This window comes from Salmo trutta, chromosome 25 (genome assembly GCF_901001165.1).
Source record: "Salmo trutta chromosome 25, fSalTru1.1, whole genome shotgun sequence".
Classification (NCBI taxonomy): domain Eukaryota; kingdom Metazoa; phylum Chordata; class Actinopteri; order Salmoniformes; family Salmonidae; genus Salmo; species Salmo trutta.
The window spans coordinates 48,189,627-48,210,443 of record NC_042981.1 but is presented as its reverse complement, the minus strand read 5'-3'; the positions used below and the strand labels follow the sequence as shown (position 1 = coordinate 48,210,443).

The window sequence follows — 20,817 nt, the reverse complement described above, 5'->3', positions numbered from 1 at the left end:
AATGCCATGATAGAGCTATTTAGCCAAGGCCTTGGACATATATAGAACATAGTCCATATTAGATGATTAAGGTGTGGTAGACATATTTTGTATACTTTTATGTTTTTATTCCAATTTTTCGTTTCATTACCTTTGACACTTAGGAAGCCTTAGAGCCAAGACACCGCTCCTTTGGGGAGGAAATGTAATGATGTATTGCCTGAGTGTTGTGCGTTATTAACGTCTGCCAAGTTACTGCCTAGGTCCACTAACCGGGATAACCGGACGACGGGCCGGAACACAGAGCCACTGCCAGACCTCCTTGATCCATTCTGGTGGTGATCCACAGCTTGCGGAAAGCCTACCAGGGGGAACCACTAAAGGGGGGGGGGCTGCTCTGATGATCCACAGACCAGGACATCCGATGGTCATTCTTATGGTGGGTTGCAACATGCAGAATCATTCCAAGTTGAACCTACCAGAGGGGGACTGTCATGACTGTCCTGATCAGGTCAGGGTACAGGAGACCACCACCCTACAGATTATCTCCCAAACCCCCAACAGAGGAGGAGAGATCTAGGGGTCTGAAGATGTGGGGGTTTTATGACACCTCATGCCCATAATACAGAGAAATTCCTTTGTCCTAACAATGGAGAACTGGCCTCAGAACCTTAAACATGCAATAAAGGGACTTTGGAACAATGGTTTCCGTCAGCCACAATGGTGGTTATGACGAAAAGTGGAATATTAAAATGTATGTAACTTTTGTATTTGTTTTTAAAGGTTAAGAGATGACGTTATTATGAAAACATTGTACCTTTAAGAGTTTTCCCAGTATATGCCTGATGTTTATACATTGTACGCTGTTTGGAAAATATCCAAATCAAACAGAATGTTTTGATAAAGATGAAATGTGAAGTTAGTGTCTAAAATCGGATTTTTAGCCAAATCTAAGCCTTGCCCCCCTTTACTTGGTCCGCCCAGAGAATCGCCCTAAAGGCTGTTACACCCACTTCTGACCCGAGGGTATAAGACAGGAGAGTGAAGAATTAACATAGAAGACTATTGACCCCAAGCTGCAGCCAAGGTCTAACAAAGTCGACGAACCCCAAAACGAAACACAAGGTTGAAGACAAAGAAATATTTTTCTACACGAGCTACGGACGAGTAGCTGTGTCTAAGCGGGTGAATTCAAGCCGAACCACCCAGCCTCCACTCTCCATTGAATCGTGGTATCGACACCATTCGAGCCGAAGCTGTGAGCTCTGAGCTACAGAGCTGTCTGTCCTCAGAAGACCCCTTTCCGATCAAGGGTGAGGATCAGACCACTTAGCCAAGAAGGACACTGACATCGTGAGGACAACCAGAGAGTTGCGCCGGAGAACTGCGTCATTTAGAAGCCTAAACGACCCACGCGGAGCTTCCCACCTGAGAACTCCAACACGTAATTACACCATTATATTCTGACCCATAAGAGCGGCAGTTCGGGGCAAGGCTAATTTTAAATAAGCATGGCTGACAAATGAACCCAAATGTATATTTCTCTCGTGTACTTCCTTTATTTCTCTCTCTTTAAAATCACCATTTTGGGTAACAAGCGCCATAGTGTGTTGGCCCGTTATACTAAGTCCTAATCGATAGCTAGACTGTGTTGTGTGTATGTGCATTTTTATCATCATTTTAGCTTGCTAGTAAATAAATAATCAACTAAGATTGGTGTGGTAAATTCAGTGGTAAAGCCCGGGTCCGTGCAGATTCCCGGATTATACGACTTTCAGATTATGAGACTGTAGAGGAAATTGATTAATTTAGCGACTGTTGTAATCAATATTCTGATATCCTTTGAGTTAATTTGGGAAATAGAAACTCAATCAAAACAATGTTCCCATGGTGCCCCAGGTTAATGAGTTAATAATTGCTTGATTCATTGCTTAATTCATTTAATCATGTAATTATAAACCGTTAATCATTCGATGAGCAACAGTCGTCACATTAACTAATACAACGTCACGACACAAGGAACACTTTCAGTGCTCGGTTGTCTCCACCAAGTCATTCCCCAAACAATTTGATTTGCTGGTTTTACGCATTAAGCTTTCAAATAAATCTTTGTTGACTGTTGCTGGGTGTTATTGGCCACCATCAGCACCGGCCTGTAACCGAAATGCCCTAAGCTCTCTCCTGGCCCCTTACACTAAGTCTGAATTTGTCCTGCTAGGTGACCTAAACTGGGACATGCGTAAATCACCTGACCAAGTCCTAAAGCAATGGGACTCCCAAAATCTTTCTCAGATTATTACCAATCCCACAAGGTATGACTCCAAACACCCAGAAAAGGCTACTCTCCTTGATGTTATCCTTACAAATAATCCTGATAGGTATCAGTCTGGTGTTTTCTGTAATGACCTTAGTGATCATTGTTTCACAGCCTGTGTACATAATGGCTACTCAGTGAAACGACCTGTCCTGACTTGTCATAGACTTTAATGAGCAAGCCTTCCTTCATGATCTGGCCTCTGTAAATTGATATATAAATCAGCTTTATCTCTTATGCCAAAGACACTTGGACCTTCTTTTTTGATATTTTCAGTGGTATTGTTAACAAACACGCACCCATAAAGAAAATGAGAATTAAAAACAGGTTCAGCCCCTGGTTCGACCGTGATCTGGCAGAGTTACTCCACCTCAAGAATTCCATTTGGCAAATCGCTTGGCACATGCTGTCATGACGTGAATTTCGTTAATGTGATGACTGTTATTTATTCAATCCACTAACTATGTTCATTTGTTACCCGATTTAAATTAACTATAACAATTAACTCATTAGGAATTTGGGGCACCATGGAAGAAGTTGTTTAAAGAGTTACCATCTCCCGAATTAAACTCTAGAAGATATAAATATATTGATAACAGTCACTTATTAATCATTACCTCATAATCAGCTCTCATTCTGAACAGTTGTGACCCTCTTGGATCCGCAAGAACCTCAACCTTTGTTGATTATTCAGTAATACACAAATTGGTTTAATTATTTATTTACTAACTTACTAAATAATAACACAGAATACACATACACACTCACATGAGACAAAAGTCCCTAGTGGACTGACAAGATATGACGGCTTGTTACAACATAACGTTAGATGGAGAAGGGGAAAGAGAAAGACAAAGGGACAAAGTGAATACTTATCGTACATTTGGAAACTACACTCACAGTAAACATTTACTTTGAACACGAAACACCGCCCGTTTTGGGATAAGAAGTAATGCATGTATTTACATGTGGATGTCTTTGTTTGTCGTCTATCTCTGTTGAAACCAATCAATCCTTCTATGGGAAGGGGTCGATGGGTGTAAGGCTCTGGTTGTCCACCAGAGGTCACAATGTCCTTCTTCTTAGTTTTCCTGGCTTGTAGTGGAGTGTTTTCAGAGCAGATACTTAGATGCTTCTCTGAGATGGGATTGTCTCCTTCCTTCCTTCCTTCCTTGGGTAGATAGTCAAAGTTCCACATCACTTTACACGCGCGCTGCAGACTGGTGTTGTTTCTGGTCTGGTAGGTGAGGTTATCTACTTCACCTCGTGTTGAGGCTAAGTTCTAACCATTTCCAAAATGTAGCTAACGCTCCAGGCTTTACTGGTCTAAAGTAATTATTCAGTCATTATCCCGACCACTTTACACACCAGTAGCAACCCGACAATGTTATCTTCTCATCTAGTGTTGAGAGTTGCAGAGTTTCCAACCATTTCAAGGTGTGGACCGTGGTCTCACGTCTTTTGGTCTTGTAGTGGAGTGTTCAAATAGAACAGATACTCGGTGATTGTCTGAGATGGGATTTTCTCCTTCCCACCTCGTGTCTTTAGTCAAAGTTCTAGGACCACTTTTACATGCCCAGCTGCAGACTGGCAATGTTAAGGTCTAGTCTTTATCTTCTCATCTAGTGTTATCTTCACATCTTCTTGTATGGTATGTTAATTCTTAGCGAGTCCTTTTAAGCACTCTGGTCCATCACACTGACGCGCTCTTCTGACCTCATTTGGGGTGTGGCTACTTAATGTGCAAAGGGCATGAAAAACCATGATCTTATTAGAAAACCAAAATCACATTGCTATCTTAAAAAAAAAGTTTAATCGTTCTTCATATTGTATTCACAATGTATTGGATGGAAACTTGACAGCCAAAGGGGGTTTCTTTCCTAAGTTAGAGTATTTGGTTCATACTGTTTTTAATAACATCACAAAATGACAAGTAATATGACATCATTATTCTTTAGATCCGCACTGACCATTCCTATCTTAGAAATATCATTCCAGTTTTCACTTTTTGGGTGTTATAGTTTTGGCTGCAAAAGTCTTCTGGGGAACAAAGGCATTCCTTTGGTTGATACTGAAGAGCAGGAGGGAGATTCCCTTCCTCCCTAATTTATGACAGAGTGTTAAGGTGTCAAAACCGGCCCAGCCCCCCCTTTCCTCTTCTGTGGGTGAGAGGGGTGTGGTCATCATCAGCCATTTGCCAAGCTGATCTGATGCCTTGGCTCCTCAGCCAGCAGAGTCATGACAATGCATACTCAAGCTGACTGGCTATTGTCCAGGCAAATTAGAAATAAGTGCACTCAGGCTATCCAGAAGGCCAAAGTTAGTTACTTTAAGGAGCAGTTCTCTTTCTGTGGGTCTAACCCCAAGAAGTTCTGGAAAATGGTTAAAGACCTGGAGAATATACCCTCCTCCTCACGGCTGCCCATGTCCCTTAATGTTGACGATGATGAGCACATGGCTGAGCTCTTTAATCACCACTTCATTAAGTCAGGATTCCTATTTGACTCTGCCATGCCTCCTTGCCTGTCCAACATTTCCTCATCTCCCACCCCTTTTAATGTGACTATCCCCGATCATCCTCCGTCTTTTTCTCCTGCCCCGCAACAAAGTTTCTCCCTGCAGGCGGTCACTGAGTCCGAGGTGCTAAAGGAGCACCTTAACTTCTTTGGGCTCAACTCCCGTTAACGGGATCGATTTAACAACATCCGGTGAAATGGCAGAGCGCCAAATTCCCAAAAATTATTACAAATATTTAACTTTCATACATTCACAAGTACAACACACCAAATTAAAGCTTAACTTCTCATTAATCTAGCCACCATGTCAGATTTAAAAAAGGCTTTACGGCAAAAGCAAACCATGCGATTATCTTAGGACAGCGCCCAGCATACCAACACATGAAAATCAGATTTCAACCCGCCAGGCGCAACACAAAAGTCAGAAATAACGATTTAATTCATGCATTACCTTTGAAGAACTTATTCTGTTGGCACTCCAATATGTCCCATAAACATCACAAATGGCCCTTTTGTTTGATTTAATTCCGTCGTTATATCTCCAAAATGTCAATTTATTTGCCGCATTTGATTCAGAAAAACACCAGTTCCAACTCGCCCAGCATGACTACAAAATATCTAATAAGTTACCTGTAAACGCTGTCCAAACATTTGAAACAACTTTCCTAATACAACTTTAGGTATTTTTTAACGTAAATAATCGATACAATTTAAGATGGGATAAACGGTGTTCAATACAGGATAAAAACAACGTGAAGCACGTGACCTGGAGCGCGCATCAAAACAGAGTGCACTAGGCTGGACCCTCGTTCTGAACTGCCGTACTTCTTAATTTCTCTAAAGAAAAACATCAACCAATTTCTAAAGACTGTTGACATCCAGTGGAAGCGGTAGGAACTGCAAGCAAGTGCCTTATAAATCTAGACACACATTGAAAACACTGTCACCTCAATAACAAAAAAATCCTGGATGGTTTGTCCTCGGGGTTTTGCCTGCCAAATAAGTTCTGTTATACTCACAGACATAATTTTAACAGTTTAAGAAACTTTAGAGTGTTTTCTATCCAAATCTACCAATTATATGCATATCCTAGCTGGGCCTGAGTAGCAGGCAGTTTACTTTGGGCACGTTTTTCATCTGGACGTGAAAATACTGCCCCCTAGCCCAAAGAAGTTAAACTTGACCCCCCCCCAAAACAATCTGGTTCAGACCCTTTCTTCTTTAAGGTTGCTGCTCCTATCGTCGCCAAGCCTGTCTCTCCTCTCTGGGGAGGTTCCCATTGCTTGGAATGCAGCCACGGCGTGTCATTTATTTAAAAGGGGAGATCAAGCTGATCCCAACTGTTATAAGGCCAATTTCTATTTTGCCCTTTTTATCAAAAATGTTGGAAAAACTTGTCAATAATTAAGTGACTAGCTTTCTTGATGTCTATAGTATGCTTTCAGGTATGTAATCTGATTTCGGTTCAGGTTATGGATGTGTCACTGCAACCTTAAATGTTGTAAATGATGTCACCATTGCCCTTGACTAAGAAATGTTGGGCTGCTATTTTTATTGACTTGGCCAAAGCTTTTGATACGGTAGACCATTCCATTCTTGTGGGCCGGCTAAGGAGTTTTGGTATCTCTGAGGGGTCTTTGGCCTGGTTTGCTAACTACCTCTCTCAAAGAGTGCAGTGTACAAAGTTAGAACATCTGCCTTCTCAACCACTGCCTGTCACCAAGGGAGTACCCCACGCTCTTCTCAATTTACATCAACAACATAGCTCAAGCAGTAGGAAGCTCTCTCATTCATATGCAGGTGTTAAAAGCTCTACAACAAAGCTTTCTTAGTGTCCAACAAGCTTTCTCTGCCCTTAACCTTGTTCTGAACACCTCCAAAACAAAAGGTCACATGGTTTGGTAAGAAGAATGGCCCTTTCCCCACCGGTGTGATTACTACCTCTGAGGGTTTAGCGCTTGAGGTAGTCACCTCATACAAGTACTTAGGAGTATGGCTAGACGGTACTCAGCACATATCAAAGCTTCAGGCTAAGGTTACATCTAGACTTGCGTTTCCTCTATCGTAATCGCTCCTCTTTCACCACAGCTGCCAAACTAACCCTGATTCAGATGACCATCCTACCCATGCTAGATTACGGAGATGTAATTTATAGATCGGCAGGTAAGGGTGCTCTCGAGTGGCTAGATGTTCTTTACCATTCGACCATCAGATTTGCCACCAATGGCCTCCCAAGTGGCACAGTGGTCTAAGGCATTGCATCGCAGTGCTAGCTGTGCCACTAGAGATTCTGGTTCGAGTCCAGGCTCTGTCGCAGCCGGCCGCGACCGGGAGACCCATGGGACAGCACACAATTGGCCCAGCATCGTCCGGGTTAGGGGAGGGTTTGGCCGGCAGGGATGTTCTTGTCCCATCGTGTACTAGTGACTCTTGTCGCCAGGTGCACAGTGTTTCCTCCGACACATTGGTGCTTCCGGGTTATGCGGGCAGTGCGGATTGGCTGGGTTGTGTTTTGGGGGACGCACGGCTCTCGACATTCGCCTCTCCCGAGTCTGTACGGGAGTTGCAGCGATGGGACAAGACTGTAATAACCAATTGGATACCACGAAATTGGGGAGAGAAATAAAATATTTGCCACCAATGCTCCTTATAGGACACATCACTGCACTCAATACTCCTCTGTAAATAGGTCATATCTGCATACCCGTCACAAGACCCCACTGGTTGATGCTTATTTATAAAACCCTCTTAGGCCTCACTCCCCCCTATCTGAGATACCTACTGCAGCCCTCATCCTCCACATACAACACCCGTTCTGCCAGTCACATTCTGTTAAAGATCCCCAAAGCAGGGTCGCTCCTCTTTTTAGTTCGCTGCAGCTGGCGACTGGAACGAGCTGCAAAAAACTCTCAAACTGGAACGTTTTATCTCCATCTCTTAATTCAAAGACTCAATCATGGACAGTCTTACTGACAGTTGTGGCTGCTTCATGTGATTGTTGTCTCTACCTTCTTGCCCTTTTCGCTGTTGTCTGTGCCCAATAATGTTTGTACCATGTTTTGTGCTGCGACCATGTTGTGCTGCTGTCACGTTGTGTTGCTACCATGTTGTTGTCATGTTGGGTTGCTACCATGCTGTGTTTTCATGTGTTGCTGCCATGCTATGTTGTCATCTTAGGTCTCTCTTTATGCAGTGTTGTGGTGTCTCTCTTATTATGATGTGTTTTTTAATTTTTAACCCTGAGGGGGAAAAGGTTTGGTCGTGCCCTCTTCACGACTGTTTTGGTGTGTTTGGACCATGATAGTTCATTGTTGATGTTGACACCAAGGAACTTGAAACTCTCGACCTGCTCCACTACAGCCCTGTCGATGTTAATGGGGGGCCTGTTTGGCACCCGCCTTTTCCTGTAGTCCATGATCAGCTCCTTTGTCTTGCTCACATTGAGGGAGAGGTTGTTGTCCTTGCACCACACTGCCAGCCTGTACTGCAGGGCCATCACCGGAGTTTCATAACATTTGGGTCCAAAATAGATAATCCTGTTCTAGATTGATACACTATATATATATATATATATATATATATATATATATACACAAAAGTACGTGGACAACCCTTTTATATTACTGGATTTGGCTATTTCAGCCACACTCGTTGCTGACAGGTGTATAAAATTGAGCACACAGCCATGCAATCTCCATAGACAAACATTAAAATGGCCTTATTGAAGAGCTCAGTGACTTTCAACATGGTACCGTCATAGGATGCCACCTTTTCAACAAGTCAGTTCAGCAAAATTCTGCCCTGCTAGAGCTACCCCGGTCTGTGCTATTATTGTGTTGTGGAAATGTCTAGGAGCAACAACGGCTAAGCCGTGAAGTGGTACGCCACACAAGCTCACAGAACGGGACCGCTGAAACACGTGGCGCGTAAAAATTGTCTGTCCTCGGTTGCAACACTCACTACCGAGTTCCAAACTGCCTCTGAAAGCAACGTCAGCACAATAACTGTTTGTCGGGAGCTTCATGAAATTGTTTTCCATGGACGAGCAGCCACACACAAGCCTAAGATCAGCACGCGCAATGCAAAGTGTCGGCTGGAGTGGTGTAATGTTCGCCACCATTGGAGCAGTGGAAATGCGTTCTCTGGATTGATGAATCACGCTTCACCATCTGGCAGTGCGATGGACGAATCTGGGTTTGGCGGATGCCAGGAGAACGCTACCTGCATGCCAGTCAAGTTCTTCCACACAGATCTCAACAAACCATTTCGGTATGGTTTTTCCCCAGAAAGTTTGAAGCACAGAATCGTCTAGTATGTCATTGTATGCTGTAGTTTTAAGAGTTCCAGCCACTAGAACTAAGGGGCCTAGCCCAAACCATGAAAAACAGCCCCTGACCATTATTCCTCCTCCACCAAACAGTTGGCACTATGCATTCGAGCAGGTAGCGTTCTCCTGGCATCCGCCAAACCCAGATTTGTCAGTCGGACTGCCAGATGGTGAAGCGTGACTCATCCCTCCAGAGTCCAATGGTGGCGAGCTTTATACCACTCCAGCCGACGATTGGAATTGTGCATAATTGAGGCTGCTCAGCTCTGGAAACCCGTTTCATGAAGCTTCCAAGTTGAGTCACAGCTCTTCAGTAAGGACTTTCTATTGCCAATGTTTGTCTAAAGGAGATTGCATGGCTGTGTGCTTGATTTTATACACCTGTCAGCAACGGGTGTGGCTGAAATAGCTGAATCCACTAATTTGAAGTGGTGTCCACATACTTTTGTTTATATAGTCTATGTATTGGATAGTGACACAATCATTTGGGCTTTTTGGGCTTGGGCTCATTAAATGTTGTTAATGTCGAGCTCGGCTCATAAAATGTATTTAATATATATATGGCTCATCAGGCTCAGGTAGCATCAGGTTTGAATTTTCATGCTGATCAAAGCTCTAATCAAATCCAGACATATTTATTTTCTTTTGAATGACACTTCTGGTTTTAGCGAAAAATACTGGGTTACGCGGGAGAAAAATGATTTATTCTCGGGATGGAATATTTGTAAAATACGGCGAAAATATTCAACCCTAATGTGAGTTTAGCACCTCTTTCCACTACTAGAGTGGACTAAGAACACAACACGAGCCACTGGATATGTGGTAGGCCTGATGTGTTTTGTACCCTTAAACAAACTACCTTCAGACAAATTAAACGAAGAACACTTTCAGTGATGGATACAAGCAAGTTTTCAAACCAGTTTCTTTATCAATGTCTTTGTTTTGTGAGTTCTATTGTGCACCACGCTTTATTTGTCATCACTATTTGGTGTTTTTATGAAGGTCAGAGGGGTCTTACCTCCTGTGTGCATCGGGGTCTTCTGAGGAGGGCCCATTTTTATGTTGGACAGCAGGGCCTGAGGTAAGGAACAGAAACAGATTTTTAGCTTTTAGAAAAAGACAACCTGTATGAAAGGACATATATTCTTGTGTATCGTTGGTGTTTGTGAATAGTTTCTTCACACGCCACACCCTCCCTTGCAGTAATAGAGATATATATTTAGCATATTGAATGTAGGCCTGAGGTTACAAACAGTATAACAATAACCAACAGATACATAATGATGTAAGGGTCTGGTTCGCCTCAAGCGATAGTCACAACAAATGTTATGTTTTATGCACCCCTCATCACACTACTCAAGTACTGTATATGCTGTTACCTATTAAACAGTGCTTTATCGGTTTATTCAGATCCCCATTAGCTTTTGCCGAAGCTGCAGCTATTCTTCCTGGGGTCCACACAAAAACATAAAACACGACAAGTAACAAAACACTGATAGACAAGAACAATCACACACATTTTAATACAACGATATACAACTAAAGCATAATGTGTGTGTAGACTGTGTGTGTTAGAGTGTGTGTCAAATAGACTCCGGCAGCAGTGTCTATTTTGCCTGTGGGTCTGTCTTTTTACAACACTGAGCACATACTATACTGTATTTGTACAGTATATAGGTGCTGATATGGTGAGATGTGTCAATTTAGTTTAACAAGAAGTTGTGACAACCACAATATCGCTCATGGCTCTGCCTTTTCTAGTTGAATGTAAAAAAATAAAGAATGACAATATGACCTAACAGCCAAAATAACCGCCTCAAATGCAGACAGGGCTTTGACAGACAGCCAGTTAATTCCATAAATTGCATGCTGGGTCAAATGGCATGTGTCATCTCACAAGGGAAGTGTGTCCCTCCCCCGTCCTCCCTCTTGCTGCTACTGTGTATCCTCACGCACTCCTCTCCTCTAAATTCTCCTGAGAAAGACATAGGATTAGCCATGGCATGTCTTAGTTGTTGACATTAGGATATTAGCATTACCATGGTGTTCAATACATTAGCACTAGACATTATTAGTATGTCTTGCTTGTTTACATTGGAAGTGGTTTATTGTTGTCTGTCAGCTTATTTTGACATTAGGAATTATTTTACAAACATATGCCTGGTTTAGATCCTGCCCAGACATAAATAGTTGTCCTAATGATGATACTGAGACTTTCTGAGACAGTCTTAATAAGTACAAGGAGTTGATGTCTGGAGTGGGGTGGATGCAGGGTAACCTGGTCCGAGATATGTTTGTGCTGTCTTGTCAACTCCTATGTGCTCATTGGCATGACAATGACCATAGGAGTTGGCTATCCAGTACAAGCAGATCTGGGACCAGGCTATGCGGGTAGGAATAGTCAGTTGTGAAACACACCACACATCACATGAGGTGCTATGCCTCTGCCCTGAAGAGACAGACTGTGTTTTCCCCATAGCATGATTGATGTAAATCACAGGCATTTCCACAGGAAACCTCAACTAAACAGGGCCAGCAGCACCGTGGACCAGAATAGACCTGACCTGCCTTCCCCTCCTTCCCATACACATCTGGGTACAATTTCTACAGTGCATTCTGCATTCAACACAACAAATGCCTGAATCCCAACCTTCCTTAACCGCCAATCCTGAACCAGATTCAAGGGCAAACATGATTGTATTGAACATGATTGTATGAACATTTGAACATCTTGGCCATGTTCTGTTATAACCTCCACCTGGCACAGCCAGAAGAGGACTGGCCACCCCTCATAGCCTGGTTCCTCTCTAGGTTTCTTCCTAGGTTTTGGCCTTTCTAGGGAGTTTTTCCTAGCCACCGTGCTTCTACACCTGCATTGCTTGCTGTTTGGGGTTTTAGGCTGGGTTTCTGTACAGCACTTTGAGATATCAGCTGATGTAAGAAGGGCTATATGAATACATTTGATTTGATTTATTGGATTGAATGTAATATTCTTCATTTCCATTGGAAAAACGTCTAACTTCACCAGTCTTTGTTGAAAAATATTCAACACCAGGATCAACAATGACGGACATAGATGGACAATGGCCCAGTGCAAAACAAAAAAACCCAGCGGACAAAACTGTCATTATGACATCACGGTGAGGTATACCAGACATTTTTAGACATCTTTTTAGTGACCAGATAACCAAAATAGGCCGTCTTTGCTTGAAGTCGTTACGACGTGCTTTGATGTCACTGTGGTAGTGTATACTGACTGGGGTACTGCATAGTGTGAACTAAGTGGTTACTGAGTCATACCCTACTGCCCCAACTGAGGATGAGACCCTATTCTGACACCGAGCAATTAAAAAGGGCTATCCGGGAGACCACGTATTTCATATCAGGAATACCGAACAATAAACCCTAGACTCCCCTTTGCAACACTTGAGCGCCCTTGGGTGTCATTTCCGCTGGGTGTGTTCGGCATGAGGGACACATGGAACATCTTTATATGGATACTGCTTACCCAGTGAGCACAAGATATTGAAAATACTTATTTTCAACCAAAAATACGTCTTTTCAACGTCAGAAACAGAGACGAGTCCCTACCATATCCAACCATTTGTAGGTTTGGAATCTTGGTTTGTTTTCAGAATTCGCTTGACATTACTGATGTATTCCAGTTGGCTTTAAAATACATTAATCTCATTCTTAATGAGCAACTAAGGCGAGGATGTTGGCTTCATTTGTGCTGATGGCTGTTTTTTAATTAATAAGGCACTGTAACGCTTTCTAAAACCAGATGAATTCCCAATCCCAAACAGTCTTTCATGTTTCATCTCCCACAGTCATCATCTCATGAAGGGGAAATATTTTAATATTCTATCATCATCATCAAACAGAGCCAATCATAGGCTTCACATTTCTTCCACCTTTTTTTTCAGAAAATAGCGCATAAATATAAATCATGCCCTACTGTACATTGTTTCATCACTACACTGCCTATGAGGAGTTTAGTTGTGTGTGTCCCTGTCTGTGTGTGTGCTGCTCTTCTTTGTTCTCTCAGCCTGCAGCTCTCTGATAGGTGATGTCTTGGGATGTCGTGTTCACATTCTTCTTGACACTACTCTGAACTCCCCTTGTTAGCAGCTGATAATTATCTGTAATGCTTTGTACCTAATGTTAGCACATATCCAGCTAGAGCTTATGTCATAAAACAGCCAAAATACTCATCATAATCGCCATTGAGGGTAGTAATCGATGATGGTGTCTGAGCCAGTTACTCCAACCTGATCTTTTCACGGTTTTGTTTGGAATACATGAAACCAAGAATTTGAACTATATACTGTATACTATTTGCGATCAAAGGAAACCACTGCAAAGCTAATATGCTATTTAGATTTAGATTACTGCACCTGTACATAGTCCATCTATAATTTAGCCCAAACAACTACCTCTTCCCCTACTGTATTTATTTATTTTGCTCCTTTGCACCCCATTATTTCTATTTCTACTTTGCACTTTCTTCCACTGCAAATCTACCATTCCAGTGTTTTACTTGCTATATTATATTTACTTCGCCACCATGGCCTTTTTTGCCTTTACCTCCCTTATCTCACCTCATTTGCTCACTTTGTATATAGACTTATTTTTCTACTATATTATTGACTGTATGTTTGTTTTACTCCATGTGTAACTCTGTGTTGTTGTATGTGTCAAACTGCTTGCTTTATCTTGGCCAGGTCGCAATTGTAAATGAGAACTTGTTCTCAACTTGCCTACCTGGTTAAATAAAGGTGAAATAAATACAAATTTGATGCTATCTTTTGGTAGACATACTTTTGTAGCTACTAGGGATGCACGATATATTGGTGAACATGTCGGTATCGGACGATATTAGCTAAAAAAGTCAACATCGGTATCGGCCCGATGTGTAGTTTAACGCCGATGTGCAAAACCGATGTCAAAGCTGCCGTACATACCTATATAATATAACATTTTGCGCAACACGTGCAACACAGCATTCCTAACCTAGTCCACAATGTCTGCTGTATGGATCGAGCATTCAACAAATCGAGCAGTCATTTGAAAGAGTAAGAAAATTTCAGCGAGACAACTCAATGGTAAAATCCATTAACGCCAAGATGATGTAATTCACTGCCCTTGACAATCAACCGTTCTCTGTCATGGGTGATGTTGGCTTTCGCCACTGGTCGAGCACCAGTACACACTACCAAGTGCCCTATTTTTCAGATGTTGCCCTACCGGAGTTACACAGTAATACTAGCTTCACGGCATACTATGGAAAGCCGTTTGGGTCTTTGCGTGTCAAAAAAGATACACGTCAAATAACACTATTTGACGCGTTAAATACGTTTGACATATCAAATAACACAGTTCTATTATAGAATGTTGTGTGTTCTGAATTTGCACATGCAAGCCAAGCACCACCACCTACTATCAGTAGCATTGTAAAAGCTGTACAAAAAAGTCTGCAAACAAGCAAACACCTGCCACGAACGATGTGTTTACAATACCGCGTTGGTAATAGAGCATTATTTGTTTGACCGCAACTTCTGGGGTAGTTAGCTAGCTTTAGCTTGGTACCTAGCTAGCACCAATACAACCAGCCTGAAAACAATGACCATTAGAAACTGCAGTCAATTTCACTATTCTTAGCAATGATTTAGGAATTCTTGTGAGTAAGAATTAGCTAGGTAGCCACTTGTTGTTTGCCTAATGAAATTGAACTTCAGTTCATGAAAATAAATAGCTAGCCAGCTACTTAACCCTGTTGCTCAAAGCGAACATTATAAGCAGCCAGCTAGCTTCATCTGGTTAGTGAGGCTCGACCAGCCTGGGTTGTGTTGTGAAGCTAGCCACAATTTTACCTCTTGGGGATGTCATTCGAAAACATAATGTTAAATTTCACTGCTATGCGTATGACACACAGCTGTACATTTCAATGAAACATGGTGAAGACCCAAAATTGCCCTCACTAGAAGCCTGTGTCTCAGACATAAGGAAGTGGATGGCTGCAAACTTTCTACTCTTAAACTCGGACAAAACAGAGATGCTTGTTCTAGGTCCCAAGAAACAAAGAGATCTTCTGTTGAATCTGACAATTAATCTGGATGGTTGTACAGTCGTCTCAAATAAAACTGTGAAGGACCTCGGCGTTACTCTGGACCCTGATCTCTCTTTTGAAGAACATATCAAGACTGTAACAAGGACAGCTTTTTTCCATCTACGTAACATTGCAAAAATCAGAAACTTTTTGTCCAAAAATGACGCAGAAAAATTAATCCATGTCTTTGTTACTTCTAGGTTGGACTACTGAAATGCTCTACTTTCCGGCTACCCGGATAAAGCACTAAATAAACTTCAGTTAGTGCTAAATACGGCTGCTAGAATCCTGACTAGAACCAAAAAATTTGATCATATTACTCCAGTGCTAGCCTCCCTACACTGGCTTCCTGTTAAGGCAAGGGCTGATTTCAAGGTTTTACTGCTAACCTACAAAGCATTACATGGGCTTGCTCCTACCTATCTTTCCGATTTGGTCCTGCCGTTCATACCTACACGTACGCTACGGTCACAAGACGCGGGCCTACTAATTGTTCCTAGAATTTCTAAGCAAACAGCTGGAGGCAGGGCTTTCTCCTATAGAGCTCCATTTTTATGGAATAGTCTGTCTACCCATGTGAGAGACGCAGACTCAGTCTCAACCTTTAAGTCTTTACTGAAGACATATCTCTTCAGTAGGTCCTATGATTAAGTGTAGTCTGGCCCAGGGGTGTGAAGGTGAACGGAAAGGCTGGAGCAACGAATCGCCCTTGCTGTCTCTGCCTGGCCGGTTTCCCCTCTTTCCACTGGGATTCTCTGCCTCTACCCCTATTACGGGGGCTGAGTCACTGGCTTGCTGGTGTTCTTTCATGCCGTCCCTGGGAGGGGTGCGTCACTTGAGTGGGTTGAGTCACTGATGTGGTCTTCCTGTCTGGGTTGGTGCCCCCCCTTGGGCTGTGCCGTGGCGGAGATCTTTGTGGGCTATACTCGGCCTTGTCCCGGGATGGTATGTTGGTGGTTGGAGATATCCCTCCAGTGGTGTGGAGGCTGTGCTTTGGCAAAGTGGGTGGGGTTATATCCTACCTGTTTGGCCCTGTCCGGGGGTTTCATCGGATGGGGCCACAGTGTCTCCTGACCCCTCCTGTCTCAGCCTCCAGTATTTATGCTGCAGTAGTTTATGTGTCGGGGGGCTAGGGTCAGTCTGTCACATCTGGAGTATTTCTCTTGTCTTTTCCGGTGTCCTGTGTGAATTTAAATATGCTCTCTCTAATTCTCTCTTTCTTTCTCTCTCTCGGAGGACCTGAGCCCTAGGACCATGCCTCAGGACTACCTGGCTTGATGACTCCTTGCTGTCCCCAGTTCACCTGGTCGTGCTGCTGCTCCAGTTCCAACTGTTCTGCCCGCAGCTATGGAACCCTGACCTGTTCACCGGACGTGCTACCTGTCCCAGACCTGCTGTCCCAGACCTGCTGGAACTCTGACCTATTCACCGGACGTGCTACCTGTCCCAGACCTGCTGTTTTCAACTCTCTAGAGACAGCAGGAGCGGTAGAGATACTCTCAAAGATCGGCTATGAAAAAGCCAACTGACACTTACTCTTGTGTTACTGACTTGTTGCACCCTCGACAACTACTATGATTATTATTATTTGACCATGCTGGTCATTTATGAACATTTGAACATCTAGGCCATGTGCTGTTATAATCTCCACCCGGCACAGACAGAAGAGGACTGGCCACCCCTCATAGCCTGGTTCCTCTCTAGGTTTCTTCCTAGGTTTTGGCCTTTCTAGGGAGTTTTTCCTAGCCACCGTGCTTCTACACCTGCATTGCTTGCTGTTTGGGGTTTTAGGCTGGGTTTCTGTACAGCACTTTGAGATATCAGCTGATGTAAGAAGGGCTATTTGAATAAGGATTGGGCACAATAGTGGAATTTACGGTTTGCCTTCAAAATAAAAGTACCTCTTTCAAAGTGATGCAGAAGGTTACAATTGGTGGAATCATGCCATATTTAGACTAGATAATGTTAAACAAGGTTAGAATGTGAAGAAATGAAATGGGGTATCAGTCTACTCGGTGACACCCACAGAACCCAACTGTGAAGAGTTTACGCAAATATTAGTGTTGTAGCTCTTATCGCGGGACTGTGAATCACCTCCCCAGTCAGCCTATTGGGTGTATTGGCATTCATATTGCACTGTACAGCTTTACCTAAGGATTGGGGATCAATGAAATGGGGTATCAGTCTACTCAATACCCAATATATTTTTTCCCAATACTGTGGTGACTGTGGTGACGCCTCATGCAGTGCCTTAGACCGCTGCGTCTGTGTTAACTATTTATCTGTACTAGAATGCTTAAGGCCCCTAACATTTTAAATATCGGTTATCGGTATCGGGTTTTTGGGCAAGGAAAATATTGGGTATCGGACAAAAATGTAATATCGGTACATCACTATTAGCCACCTACTTTCAGATCCAGACAACAAAGTAACTAAACATAAGATACGTTGGTATTAGGCTGGTAAAGAGTTGCCTGATATTTCAAATACAACAATGTGGACCACTCTAGTCAATATCACTTGACAACTGCAGCCTCACAGCCTAGCGACTGCACAATTAAAGGCTTTTAGATTAGTACACAATAGCCAACACCATTAACACAATCAAGGGTTATTATGAACGCTATACAACACATCTGTTAACAGGAAGGTTGTGTATTTGCCAAATGAGCTTAGCTAGTGCCTAATGTTGCACAGAGAGGCCTGACATGGTGAGGTGAGAGATAGTGACCCAGAGGAGTGCTAGGGCTTGATCAGGCCTGTGCACATTTAAGGACAGAAGCGCTCAAGGGACATAATGAGGCCTGCTTTTTCTCACACTCTAACTCAGATGGTGTTTACCTAATTGCCTAAATGTGAGTTGAGGGAAATATGATGCTAAAAAAACAGTATTCCAAACCTCAGGAGACACGTCTAAGCACCCTGTGGTGCTGTAGCCCCAAAACATGATCAAATATAAATGCTACTTTGCCCCTTAGGGCCACCATGGTGTTTCAGTGGTGATTAAATGGAAAACTTTCATTGGCAGTCAACAGAAATGCATACAGCTTAAGCTTTACATGATTAGTGATGATTAACAGCTTACACATCTGCATAGTGATTTCCAGAACTTCACCTCCCTATTTTAGCCCTACAATGCCACCCAGAGAGGTGTTGCCAATTCCATCAGCCTCACATTCCCAGCAGCACCATCATGCAATAGATCACCCTGATTCCACCCTGATTCCACCCCTCCCTCTATCACCTACTCTACTTACTGAGGGTGATCTTCGCAGAAGTGCACCTTCTGATAGTGGCTGGTGACATCTCTGGAGTAAGAATAATCGTGAGACCCTCTCTGCTGTTCTTACAATGTCTTTAGCAAGCAATTACTGTATGCATTATGCATACTAACTATGGCTTCTAGTCAGGCAGCTGGCCAGACTACTGGAATAGCATTAGCCACGAGTCGGTGATCCAACATGGGACCCCAGTAGCATGTATAAAGCAGGAGAATGCCTGCGACTGCGTTCCCTGGACCGAAGAAGCACCTTGGGTTTGCTTGAGGAGCCCCATAGCTCAGCTCACCTCCAACGTGGCCCACTCCGGTCACATCAAAGTTTCCCCAAAAAAGGAGAGTGCCATGTGAGATTTGGCGGTCTAAGACAGTTTGGCTCCATGGGTATTTTAGCCAGGCTGTGCACCAATAGGAAGGCTAGGGGACGGAATGGAGCCGTCACCGGACTCCCCCTCCCAACAGCGTATAAGTAGCAGCCTGTAACAGGAGAGGCACATGTGCTATTTGTTAAGTATGGGTAGAGTCAGGCAGGCTTCATATAAAGACCTCACTACATTTATGTTGTCATAAACTAGACAGAACCAGAACCATACCATACCATACATCTCCTCTAACTACAGGTCTTTACATAAGTGTCTTTCCTGGCGTGATAGTGTTAATAGTTAATAGTTGTAATAGTTGTAATGGTTAGTTTGGATAGTGTTGCATTAGGCATGCAGTATTGTCACAACTGTCTGCAATCGGCCCTCATACTTTATGCTTAAATGACTAATGTCCAGGCTACTGAACATATCTGGCAGCCTGGGCCCTAGCCTGGGTTGTGTTCAGTAGGGAAAAACATTTTGAAACTAAGTGAAATGGGGATGTACAGTGAGGGAAAAAGTATTTGATCCCCTGCTGATTTTGTACGTTTGCCCACTGACAAAGAAATGATCAGTCTATAATTTTTATGGTAGGTTTATTACAATGCAAATCATTTCATAACATTTTTTACATTTGTTTTTCTGGATTTTTTTGTTGTTATTCTGTCTCTCACTGTTCAAATAAACCTACCATTAAAATTATAGACTGATAATTTCTTTGTCAGTGGGCAAACATACAAAATCAGCAGAGGATCAAATGCTTTTTTCCCTTACTGTACTATTTGAACTTGTCCAATAAGGCCTTTTAAATAATTTTCTGTACAATAACATTTTTAAAAGTTTTGCTACAATGTGCCCTACTGAACACGACATAGGTCACTGAGTTTATAGTCTAGCAGGGTTCTATGGTTTGTTTTGTATTACCAATTTCCCACACACTGCTGAAAGATTTCACCCTGAGCCATACAGATATACTAGTTATGCCTCTGTTTTCACCTTAGAGCTTGATATCCAGCAGAGGGAGGTAGAACGGCAGCAGGTAGCCTCGTGGTTAGAGTGTTGGGCCAGTAACCAAAAGGTTGATAGATCAAATCCCCGAGCTGCCAAGGTAAAAATATGTTGTTCTGCCCCTGAACAAGGCAGTTAACCCACTGTTCCTAGGCCGTCATTGTAAATAAGAATTTGTTCTTAACTGACTTGCCTAGTAAAAAAAAAAAAAAAAGAACTCAGTTGAGATCAACCCAGCAGTCAGACTGACTAGCACCTACAGCCCTAATGTCATTGGCTGAACCAAGTGTAAACTGAAAAGGTTGAAATCCTTTCTGAAAATAGATTATATCTATAAGATATACTATCAACCTAAACATGTTCAACAAAATATTTTGTTGATCCAACAATCCTGGGATAATAGTGGAGTTAAACTGGCCACAAATGACTGGATAAAAATATTTGCATTTTGACTGACAATTAGTAGCTAGCGTGTCGAGTACAAATGACAATTAACATTCATCAGTTTCAGCTACAGCCCAGCTAAACCCTTTGACTGTGACATAAACAGACTGACATACAGGTTATTGCCACACTGGAAAGGGTCCCACCTCCGTCTTGCGAGCTGAGCACATTGAGGGCAAACATCATGGCGGTGGAGAAGGTGGTGGCCTCCTCCTTGCTGGCGAAGTTGAGACCGTACACCTGCCTGGCATCACGCCACTGGTGGAAGGTGGGTGTGGCCTGATTATACTTCAGCCCCTTTACTATGGAGTAGTTGATCACTACCTGAGAGACAGACAGCCAAGTACTCATCATTCATTCATTATTTGCCAAATACTATTGTCAGCTTAGATCAGTGTACAAGATGGAATGCCATCAATAGTACCATAGAGATTACTGGTACATTTCAAAAACATTGTTTGCATTTTTATTTTTATCACAG

General features: G+C 42.8%; 1 protein-coding gene across 6 annotated transcripts in view; it reads right to left on the bottom strand.

Annotated features, from left to right (window-relative positions):
* Positions 1–20,817, bottom strand: part of LOC115162646 (ena/VASP-like protein) — a 100,092-nt gene that overhangs the window by 45,625 nt on the left and 33,650 nt on the right. For 4 of the 6 annotated variants that reach the window (XM_029714132.1, XM_029714131.1, XM_029714136.1 and 1 more), the window contains 3 exons: positions 20,483–20,660; positions 10,516–10,584; positions 10,155–10,212 (listed from right to left, as the gene is read on the bottom strand). In XM_029714132.1, coding sequence (XP_029569992.1) covers positions 10,155–10,212; positions 10,516–10,584; positions 20,483–20,660 — 305 coding nt within the window. Of the gene's footprint in view, positions 1–10,154; positions 10,213–10,515; positions 10,585–20,452; positions 20,661–20,817 lie in introns of all 6 variants that reach the window. The other 2 variants (XM_029714133.1, XM_029714134.1) reach the window with 2 other exon arrangements.